General features: G+C 34.1%; 2 protein-coding genes across 2 annotated transcripts; one reads left to right on the top strand and one right to left on the bottom strand.

Moving 5' to 3' along the window:
• Positions 1-9066: 9066 nt before the first annotated feature.
• On the top strand, positions 9067-10647 carry LOC120637096 (protein crossbronx homolog). The gene is made up of 5 exons (XM_039908734.1): positions 9067-9262; positions 9335-9399; positions 9484-9584; positions 9904-10091; positions 10216-10647. The coding sequence occupies exons 1-5, from the start codon at positions 9207-9209 to the stop codon at positions 10463-10465; spliced, it is 660 nt and encodes a 219-aa protein (XP_039764668.1). The 5' UTR covers positions 9067-9206; the 3' UTR covers positions 10466-10647.
• Positions 10648-10696: 49 nt separating this feature from the next.
• Positions 10697-11692, bottom strand: LOC120637108 (UPF0598 protein CG30010). Its single transcript, XM_039908758.1, has 2 exons — positions 11462-11692; positions 10697-11386 (listed from the first exon to the last, which is right to left on the bottom strand). Exons 1-2 carry the CDS (start codon positions 11597-11599, stop codon positions 10865-10867), a joined length of 660 nt encoding a protein of 219 aa, XP_039764692.1. The 5' UTR covers positions 11600-11692; the 3' UTR covers positions 10697-10864.
• Between the last annotated feature and the right edge of the window lie 572 nt (positions 11693-12264).

The following is a 12264-nucleotide window of genomic DNA, read 5'->3' as shown; positions in this document are numbered from 1 at the left end:
TGACCTACCCTACCTATATTGTTGTTTCTATACGATTGCTAAATGTCTTTACGACAAGGCTGCTTGGAAGCAGGCTCCGCTCTCATCTCTCACAAGATAGAAAATTTTAAAGATTGTAAACTATAAAATGATGTTGTAAAAGAGAAATCTACTGAGTTGCCGGCTCTTCTCGGTGCCGACAAGAAACTCTGCCATCTGCCTTTCGAACCGGCACGGTGGTAGAGTCACTACAAATAGACTGTCTTAACGACAAGGCTGCTTGGAAGCAGGCTCCGCTCTCATCTCTCACAAGATAAAAAATTTTAAAGATTGTAAACTATAAAATGATGTTGTAAAAGAGAAATCTACTGAGTTGCCGGCTCTTCTCGGTGCCGGCAAGAAACTCTGCCATCTGCCTTTCGAACCGGCACGTCGGTAGAGTCACTACAAATAGACTGACTTGACGTTTCAAAAGTGCTTATAAACTGGGCCTACATGAAATATATTTTTTAATTTTTATTTTATTTTTTTTGGCAATATCTACGATTGACGGACTACGATGTAAGCAGATATAGTCGCGAGGAACCGCTAGTTATACTAAATGTAATTGATATGGCGTTGGAGGAAATTCCGACTTTTGATATTTTATATTTTTACTTTAAATAAATAATTACACTAAAGCAATTAGGCATCCGTGAGCCGTCACGTCACATATGTTGTTCGCACAGCGCCAGGGCCGCGCATGCGCAGTGCTGCACGCGCGGCGCACCTGTGCCCGTGCGCCCGCACAACCCTCGCCCCACGCTCATTATACCCAATTTAGTCCAGGAAATGTTCCCATTTATGCTCGTTGAACACGCCGTTAATTGCTGCATTTAAAGGTTCAATAGTCAGAGCAATTTGTTGCCGCTTTTCATTAGAAGAGCATAAAACACTCATTTTTTTAAAGCACCTACTGCGTGTAGTAAAATTCCTACCTGCTTACTATTGACGAAGTAATTGAAAAAATATAAACCTACTGAGGATCCATTAAAATTTATTTTGTTAAGTACATAGACAAATTGTTAAACATAGGGCTGCATACCTTTACTTATATTAAAGTCGTTTAATATTATTAAGCAAATACTTATCATAAATAGTAAATACACCCCGACCTGTTTTACATAGCATTGCAATTGGCATAAACCCGAATTGTACCTCCTCCTTTCAAAAATCGTTTGGAAAGAAAAGCTTGGGTGTACACTGAGAGATGATAATAACAAACGGAATACCCGAGTATGTTTCATTCATCAATCATTTATTCAATCATTCGTTAATACGCGAAGCAAAAACTTTTTACGAAAATTGCGTGGACGGAGGTGTATGAAATTTCCCACACTTATAGTTTACATAGAGCGGAGCGGACTGCAGAATACTATTTATTGAAGCATAATAAATATATTAAATACATTGAATTAATATGTTACTATCGTCTATCTGATTCTTAATCAATAAAACGAACATTACTCGTATTTCTCACACAAACACGCGTATACAACTGTTTTTTCATCATATCTTATTTTATTATATGTTTGAAAAAAAAACCAAATTAATAAAGTCAGTGTCAGTGCCTTGGTAAAATCTGTGATAAAATAACTATACCTAGTCTTTTGACAGATTACTGTATGATATAGAGAATAGAACTTTAATAATGTTCAATCACCGACCTAATATTACGACAGAGTGTTCAAAGTTATTATTCAAATCATTTATAGTCGAATTTTGACCACTGCGGGACCACTAGTATACCTAGTTTAAATACTTATAATTATGTTAAACTAGGACACCAAATACTTAAATGTTCATCACACAAACAATCTACAGAACTGCAGGAATATCACCCACAGAACTGAGAACAGGTATCTACCTAATACTCATACATACAATAATAAACAACAATATAAGTACAATCATTTTGAAACTAATGAAACAGTTTCAAAATAACATCGATCTCATACGTAGATAGTTTGCAAGATACCTTCATATATGTTTTACGGTACTCTAGAACCTTTACGCGGAAGTGAGCATTGAATTCACAAAATGTCTAATCTTTGATCTTAACTTGTTATTGTGACGTTCGGCACCTTGACCGACAATATCGAGCAGGTACCTAGTTATTGAACACCTCAAAGGCTCAGATCGATAGATATAAAAAAAAAATAGCATGCAAAAGGCAAAAATCGGAGAAGATCCAGAGCTCTACACAAAGCGACCGTGATTTATCAGTGTAGTCTTTTTGTGCAAAAGCTCCGGTCAGTATGAGCGAAGCACCAAAAGCGCATTTCATGTAGGTAATTCATATACAGCGTGGGAACGATTTGCCATATCCGCAAGTCTTGAGAAGTAGGTATCTACTTACTTTAAACTTATTTTATTATTTTAGTAAGTAGGTGGTATCCACCTATCTTTTTCCGCGACATTGGCGGCAACTACTTTTTGTTTTAGGGTGGGACTAAACCATATAATACCTCAGAGTTACGTCCGTTTAAAACAATTAAATATCATGATAACGACTAAGATTCCAGGAGGTATCTTTACGCCATCTGAGTCTCAATGATAGACTGTACGAAAATGTACCCGTATTTATATCAATATACCCACCGACACAATGTAATGAACTTTGACTGTGGAAGAAATATAATTTTAATTATTTCTTGAAATGTACTCATTTATGACGACCGGTGCAACGGTGAGCGCTGTGTATTTAAGTAGGAGGTCTCGGGATCGATTCCCAGCAGGGGCAATTTTGAAATTAATAATACTTATATATTACTTTTTCTACTGTAGGTAGAAAAAGTTATTTTGACTGCTAACAGTGTAAATTGATGAATAATTTCGGAATCAACCGCAAGGACGTCAATTTTAAAATTCAAAAGTCAATCCGTGTGTCTAGAACTTAGCAATTTGTGCAAGATACTTAATACGGAATAAGGCTTTAGGCTACTTTTTACGGCGGGAAAACTTAAATCTTTTGTATTTTTTTTGTATTATAATAAAAAAATTACTTCGTACCTGTATATAGTGTGCATGTTTTATATACCTAAGTATTTTACAGGACAACCATAAATATTCTAAATCCCGGGTTATATGAGTAAAACGCCTTTCCCCAACGAATATGAAAAAGCAAACTCCAATAAGAAATGAAGCAAATAAAATGGGATATTAAATTTATACCAAGACGGCTGATATATAGGGTTTCTTTGACTGCTGACACTCGAGATGCCTCATATCACACTTGACTGGCTAAGTTGCTAAGTTGTGAACGCATGTATGGGGTTTCCTTTCTTGAAACTAAGCACGCAGTTTTAGTTAGTTACACATAGTTAGTTTCACTTGAGGACTTGTGACATGCTAAATTAAAAAATATATCATCATCATCATTGTCATTATCAACCCATTACCGTGCCATTACAAGCCGCGATGACGGGTCACAATGAGTAGGGCTTAGGCCGTAGTCCAGCATTCTGGCCAAATGCGGATTTGTAGAAATGATACACCTTAGAGGACAAAATTCAATGGTCTCGGAAATGCAGATTTCTTCACGATGCTTTCATTCGTTATTAATGCCAGTAAAGTTTACTTTAGAGATTAATGTAGGGAATCGAACTCTGTCATCACGATCACCTTACACCGCATTAAAAAAGTGTTACCTCAAATTATAATTTTAAAAATATCAACATAAAAGAGATCGGACCTTTTAAAACCACTAAAAACCAAATAAGTAAATATTTTCTACAACATTTTTAAGTGCTAAGTAAAATTTTCGACATTTTACATTTATATCTAAGTTAGAGTAGTCTAATGTCAACTGCTCGTACATCTACAAAATATTGCTTTTTCCAAAGCAGGGGCTTAATGGTTGAGGATTTTTCCCGGCCCTTCACCATCAGCTCCTTTATGGTCACGAGCATGAGTTGCTTACATGCTATAAATATACCATAACCGCAAGAGCAACTACTGTAAAACTTATTATTGCATAGTTTCCATTCTTTGTTTTCATCATCAGTTTGACCTGACTACATGGTAGGTACTTTAAAAAAAAAAGCTCAAGTTACATTAAAGACTTCCCTCGATTTTTCCTGGCTGCGTCAAATAGATTTTAATCAAATTAAAACGGGTCCACCTCTGGGGTATGATATATCAAACAAAAAAAGAATTAAAAGAACAAAAGAAGAATCAAAATTGTTGTGTACTTAATTGGCGGAGTAATTGCGTAACAAATATGTATATAAAAAAAACATACAGTCGAATTGAGAACCTCCTCCTTTTTTTTAAGTCGGTTGAAAAAGAATGCAGCACTTATTAGGTATGAACTCAAGAATTCAAAATTCATTTATACCAAGTAGTTTAAATAAGCACTTTTAAAAACGTCAAGTGGGTTAAAAGAAGACTTGTATTAACCTATTTAAAGGTACCTTTAAAAACTAAAAAAAAAATCATTACAAAATATTTTTCTGATTGAGGCTAAAAAAGCAACAACGAGACACTTTTTTGAAGAACTTGAAATTTATCCTTCCTTCGATGATAGATAGTTTCCAATGATGCTTCAAGATACAACTAATCAGAATTGAAGAACTGAAAAATCTAAATCAATTAAATAATGAGAGAAAGCAAAACGAAATATTCGCATATAGGCTGGACGAGAAGAAATTTTAGCGTGTAAGGCAATTTAATAGCACAAAGTCCACAACCAAATGGAGCTGTTTGTTTATTCAGCAGCCGTATATCGCGCGACTGCCGAGCTCATACATCAAATAGAGTTTTATAGCCAAGATGCAGGCAGCGGCACTTTGAAACAGAGTAGCGCCATCATCCACATGTTTCCTCGAATTAACGTCTGTTTTCTCCGAACAAAACGGCCGTCGTAAAACAAGTAGATTACTGTAATAAAACATTATTGACTGCCTTGTTGATAATAAAAAAAACATGGTAAAGTCTCTAGTTATAGTAGTTACCTACTGAATAGTTAAACATCCACGTGGAACGCGTAAGTTAACTACGTAGCCTAGATAGATCTCTACCTTAGATTTTTTTATCTGGGTAATGAAGGAAATTGAAACAACATACATATACCTCATCATCATTAACCTATAAACCAGTAGGTAGGTATAGGTCACGGGTCTCCTCTTAGATTGTGAAGTGTTTAGGCCCCACTACACTGGCCAAGTAGCCAATATTATGGAGAACTCTCAGACATGCAGGTCAAGATATTTTCTAGCCTTGACTAGACTATCACTGCTTGTTATTGTTAGAAAGAAATAGTTTGCATATTGGGGCACATACAATTCGTTGTATTCCATAATTTTGTTTAACTCATCCTGTTTAGTTCGCCATTTTTTATACATTGACTCAATAAGAGGATGGCAAGGCGTAGCAATCAAATGAGAGAGATCCATCCATGATTCTAAGATATATTAAGTCCGTAACTGAAGGCAGTCGGGAGTGCGCTCGGTCTCCGTGTCTCCGAGTCTAGATGTATAAACACACTTTCCAATTTATAGAAGTGCGATAAAGAGGTCATTTATTTATTTATTCATAAAACACACCAGTAATTAATTGTAACAACATTCATTACAAAAAATTGTTGTTAGAGTTACAACTTATGTCTAGTGCCATTACAAAAATCAATTAGGTATAGGTGTACAGCATTATCTTTATTATATCTCCGGTCAAAAATAAAAGAATAAAAAGTATTAAACTACGTAATATTAAATTTTAACCAGGTACCAACTTTTTAATGAAATATTCATTATAATATTAGCTCCGGTAGGTTGCTAATTCCTATTGCCACTAACTGGAGGACCTCGCAGTATAAATTAAAGGCCACGTGCAGGATTATCCTGGCTAATAGAGGGCGTGCGTCGGATTATCCCGGGATCATCAGGTGATTTTGCCGTGTGCTAGGGGTCGAAGCTCTCCACTGTCATGTATTTTACCCTCTGAGCTTTTACGGTTAATTGCAAGCTAAGTAAAATGCAGCCATTTCTATCATTAATTAGATATTTCGGTAGGCAGCCGTTGATGCGTCGATATGCATTAAGGTATAATATGCATAGTCATTAAAAATGTATGATTGAGTACACTAGATTATTATTTAGACTTTTTAGTGTCCCTCCACATTCACATGAACACAAACAGTGTTACTTTGACGACCGTTTGGCGCAGTGGGCAGCGACCCTGCTTTCTGGCTCAAAGACCGTGGGTTTGTATTAGTGGTAGTATTAATTCTTATTCAAATAAATAGTTTAATCATCTAGGGTATTTATATAGCAGTAAAATACTTTTTCATTCATTCCAATTGGATATTTAATTTAGAAGTTATCGCTAGTTAAGAAAATTTAAGTACCTACACCTAAACAAAACAGTTATTTTAAAGATGACTTAATTTTAAAAGTTATTTTTAAAAACTACACTCCACAACTTAAATATCTGTAGCATTCGATTGTTGAATACCTTATTAATCGCCCTTAACGCCTTAAGGGTTTAATTAAAAACGGTATAAATGACTTAGGAAAATCCGGCGAGTCTTTTATTATTTAGAGCTGTAACCTTAGTACAAGATTTGCTCGCTCGCAATCGAGAAGTATAAAAATACTTAAAAATCGGAATAAAATGGATATGATTGACATTCTGCTAAGGCCCAAAATTGTCTACAATTCTATAGCTCGGACTTTTGACAAACGTTTATTAAATAAAAAATTGGTTGCCTGTAAAGTCGGTATACGGGCGAAAGTTTTACGTGACAACGACTTTGAGTGGTAAAATAATTTTAATGTGAATATTCATTCGTATAGTAGGAAGAAGGATGAAATAATAGTAACAATTTAAAACATTTATTTATACAAAGAATTATATTTAAAACATTAATTTATACAAAGAATCTCGCACTGAATTTCATATTAACAAAATTTTATTTTTACCTTTACACATACATACGTATTTATATACAAATATACATACAATAACTTGCAATACATTTGCGTACAATGAAACAGCGTTTACTACAAAGGGACGCGTGCCTTTCACTTTTTATGTCTGTCTGTCTCGCTCTTAGGCGGGCGCGTGCCTCTCACTCGCTCTCATTGTGAGCGCATAACGTGAGCGGAGCGTAACGCAGTTTCTTGAAGTGTCACCCGGCAAACCAATTTATAAGACGTTGTCACGTCAAAATCAGAAGTACAGGCTGTGCGAGGCTAAAACGAATGACATTAGGTATTTACTTTAACGATTACGATTTATACTCGAAAACAACTCTTCGACAGGTAAAGAAGATGTAAGTAGGTCGTTTATTATTAAATTTGTTACTCGTTATGGAATCCTCTGTGCGTGAATCTTATTGCACTGGGCTGTTTTTCTTTCACAAACCGTATGTACCTATAACCTACGTAACCCTTAGTCGAGGCTTAGTCGATATCCCGAACGAACCTTCGCTCGTTTTTGCGTAATGCGCGCACAAACCAATGACATACAGTCAAAAAGACAAACAGGCATACAGACAAAATTTCAAAAATTGCATTTTTACGTTCTATTGCTAATTTCTAACATCTCCCAGTAATCTTTTTGCAAAAATCTTCAATGTACCAGACTGTACTGAAATTTTGTCCCCCATTTGAAGCGCCACATAAGACATACAATTGTCTGTGGAACTAAGAACTAAAACCCACTTCAGAGCTAAAATGGCACAGGTCACAAATTAAAACAACAAAAACAAGTGCGACCACCCTCTCCAAAGATAAAGGCTCTGATCTTAAGTAAAGATGTAATAAATTGGGGAAAATTGTCTTTTCGCATTATAGTATGAATGAACTTGTAATAAAATCTCTTTGGCTATACTTTAGTATCTGGCTTGTTTTGGTATTATTAAAAAGAAGATAATTCCAAATTCAAATAAGGAAAATGTGTGATTTTTATTTGTTCTTCGTACTGTGAAGATGAGCGTATCTAATGAAGAAATTTGATACTTACATTTTAAAATTTTACTACAAAAAAGTTAAAAATGCAACCGAAGCCGCAAAAAAAATTGCGATGTTTATGGACCTAGTGCAGCGTCTGTAAGAGTAGCACAAATTTGGTTTAAGCGTTTTCAATCTGAAGTAGCCAAAGAACTGGGAATTGACCACAAAACAGTATTGGCGCATTTGAAAAAAAACTAGGTACACAAAAAGCTGGGTATTCGGGCACCTCACGAGCTCACTGAAAGAAACCTAATGAACCGTGTTACTCATTTGTGATTCTTTATTACGACGTAATGAAACCGAACCATTTTTGAAGAAGCTGATAACTGGTGATGAGAAGTTGATCATGTACGACAAGAACGTGCGAAAAAGGTCGTGGTCGAAGGCCGGTCAGGCTTCATAGACTGTGGCGAAACCTGGGTTAACTCGCAACAAGGTGATGCTGTGTGTGGTGGGATTGGAAGGCAGGCAGGACCATCGATTCTGAACCCTTCTGCGAACAACTGATGAGATTAAATCAAGAAGTTGAGAGAAAGCGGCCGGAATTAATCAACAAAAGGGGTGTGGTTTTTCATCATGATAACGCTAGACCTAATACATCTTTAGCCACTCAGCAAAAATTAAGAGAGAGAGAGAGAGAGTTTCGCTGGGAGGTGCTAATGCATCCGCCGTATAGTCCTGACCTTGCACCTTCAGATTTCCACCTGTTTCAGTCTCTTCAGAATTCTGTAGGCAGTGTCAAATTAACATCACGAGAGGACTGGCAAAACTACTTGTCGCGGTTTTTTGATCAGAAGCCCTGGGAAGCAATGGGATTATGTCCCTACCTACAAGATGGCATAAAGTAATCAAACAAAATGGTACCTACATACTCTAGTTAAATGTAAATAAACTATAATAAACAAAATTTGAATTTTCTTAAAAAATGCGAAGAAACTTTTTCCCCAACCTAATTTATCTTCGCCTACATTATTCTCTTTGGCCTGTATATAGAAAAGAACTCTATGGTATCATCCAAAGAGTAAATGTATAAATATGCATATATAGATATCAGCTTTTTAATCTGTGACACAGACAAATTTTCAAATTTTGATTTAAGTGATTGAATTATTTAGATCTGTTAAATGTGAATTTCTAATTATTGGTGGTGAATTGGATTTGGATGTAATTTTTTTGGTTTTGTACGTCCAAAGTATTTTACGATTGACTGAGCAAACCAGCAAAAGTATTAAAATGAAGGAAGCGGGATATTCTATATTTCATCAAGAGTACATTATAATGGCAGAATAGTGAGCCAAATTTACTATTTTTATTTATTTTTAATGAATCTTCTAAATAAATAGTTTAATAAATTTTTTCAGTCGTATGCTGCAGACAGAAAATTTACCCGGAATTTATGTAATACCATCACATGATAACTCATTCCGTTAGTACTTTTAACCTTTTTTGTAAGCTAACTGTTGATGGTAAAAGCAACTTTAAAAACTCACATATTCTATTACTTTTTCAGTATGGTATGGAGTTATATTTATAAGATCAGGCCTCTATGCTGGTGGTGTATTTAGATTTACCTTAACATTACCAGAAAAATTCCCAGATGATACAGTTCCAGTGAGTTACCCATTATCTTATTACACATTATATGCAAACTTTATTTCAAGGGTATTATAATATATAATTAATTGCCTATAATAGGTGTTACGGATACACAACCTACCTATTTACTCTACAAGTGTTGGTACCACCAGGTTTATATTTCATATTATCCTTATTGAAGAACAATATTATCACGCATATAATCTTTTGCTTTAATATTTTTAAAAATGCTATTGATATAAGGTTATGGTTGTAAACTCGTGTATAGGAGCAGCAAAAATTCCAAACGAAATAAATATATAAATAAATAAACAGTAAAGAATTTTTTTTACAGTCCGTGAAATTCACATCACAAATATTTCATCCAGGAATAGATGCATCCACAGGTATTCTCAATCTATGTGAAGTGTTTCCTCAATGGGACAGAAAACAAAACCACATTTGGCAAATTTTGAAATACTTAAATTGGATATTTGCCAATTTAAACATGAAAGTTCCAGTTAACAATGAGGCATCTGCATTGTAAGTTTTAAAAGATATTTTAAAATTTTAGTTCACTTGTACCAGTCATGGGTATCTTTACCTTTATTACTTATAAGTTTAAGCAACAAAAATATTTTTTTGTATATTTCTACCTTTTTTACAGATTTAAGACAAACAAAAAACTCTTTATTGATAAGGTGAAAGAATGCATTGCATCTAGCATAGAACATGTGTATGATGCCCCAACAACAGAAGATAAGCATTACATAACATTTCAACCTTATGATCCTAACATCCATGACAATGCTAAAAATGTCATGTTAAAAGAACCAGGTGGAAATGAAAGTTCTCATGGAATATCATGGGTGCAGTCTGGATCTTATCAGTCCTTCTCAAAAGAAGACACTACATAAATCGGAATATTTTAATTGAGTATATCAAAACTAACAAATATATCTAGCCATACTAAATACCTGTGATATATATAAAAAAAATGTAGTTCAAGTTAACACTACAGATTCCTTATTTGAGTTCAAGCTATTTTTTATAATTAATTAAAATTCTATTATTAAAAAATAAAACAATGGTGATAAATAATAAATAATTAGTACATAATTTTTCCTACAAAACAAATATTTTCCTAGCTGATAACAATAAATACATAGTTACAAGAGTATTTTTTTTAATGTTAATAATATTTATCTTTAATAACAAGTATTAGACACAACAAATAGTTTTGCAGAATAATGTTTTACATTTAAGCTACATTCTGATTCATTAAACTTTTTTCCTGGCAATCAACAAGAGTAGTATCATGTATCAGGGACTGATTTAATATTAATATTGTGCTTGCAAACTGTCTCTGGGAACCACAGCTGATCAAGTTGGTATTGTTTTGTTTTCCAATTAAAATGTGTTGGAGGTTGTGTTTCTCCATTTTCAAAAGTGAAGTTTTTGCTAATTTCAATAGAGAGTTTAGATCTGACCAGTCCTATGCCACCATATTTATCTTCAGCAGGATGGTAAACCCGACCAGTTTTTGGTAGCATGTAAACTTTTTCTGGTTGAAACTGGGTTAGAAGCAATTCGCCTGCATATCCAAATGTCATAAAATCAACTTCAGGGTTTCCCTTAGATATAATGTGTGTGTACACAATAGGAACATCATCACATCTTATATAATTTCTTTCTCTTCCACATAAAGATATATAAGGAAAATCTTCATGATACCTTCCAGTTTTATTTAATCTTATTCTTTTGAAAAAAAACTCCAAAAACTTCTTTTCTTTAAAACATGAGGTAAAGTTTTTCATTTTTGAATCATCTAAAAACAACTGAAATAAAAATGGAACATTATGAGAATAAATAGCAGTGCACTTAGAAGAATAATATTTGTAAGTTGTGTTTACCATTCCTTGATGATCAATAAAGTAAAAGTATTCTCTTATTTTAGGTTCAGGTTCTTGACCCTGTACATAATTAATAAGTCTCTTGGGTAAGTTTAAATATTTTGCAGGGATCCATATTTGTCTGTGAACTTTGTTCATTGCGTTTTCGAGAGTAGAATGGCATGAATTTATGCCAAATGAAAAAATAGCAATGTTATTATAATGTTGTTTTTTTAATTTGTTTCCTCATGACAGGCAAAGATCATTGACCATACGGTCATAATTTATGTTTCAGTTATGGAGGGTAGAGGTAAGGAGGATCATCTGTGTATATGAAAAAGTGTCGTCAAAATGTATTAAATTAGGATGGCGCCACATTTGCATCAAGGTAACTCTTAAAAGAAGCGCCAAATATAAATATTGTTAGAGTAGGCTTGAAAAATAAACAAGGAAGTATGGAGATACAAGGAAGTAAGGTTATATTAAATCGAAGTAAGGTTATATTTACCACAATATTTTGTACAACGTTGTTGTTGTTGAAATTCTCAATAATTAACTACTTTAGTCGATAATGACATTAAATTTTTTAACTCGGCATACTTCAATTCATCTACGATTGCTACATTCATACCATACCCTGTGCATCCACCAGCGCCATTGTGGAGGATTTTTGAACTGTTATTTAGCGCATACAACTGGACACTTTTTTTAACTTTTCTCCCATATAAGATGACTCTCCTTACCTCTACCCTCCATAGTTTCAGTGTATAAACAATTTTGAATGAGAATACAAATATTAGTAATCTGTTCTGTTATTGCTCTGG

The sequence above is a fragment of the Pararge aegeria genome, chromosome 3, assembly GCF_905163445.1.
Source record: "Pararge aegeria chromosome 3, ilParAegt1.1, whole genome shotgun sequence".
NCBI classification, from domain to species: Eukaryota; Metazoa; Arthropoda; class Insecta; order Lepidoptera; family Nymphalidae; genus Pararge; species Pararge aegeria.
This window is presented reverse-complemented; position numbering and strand designations above follow the sequence as displayed.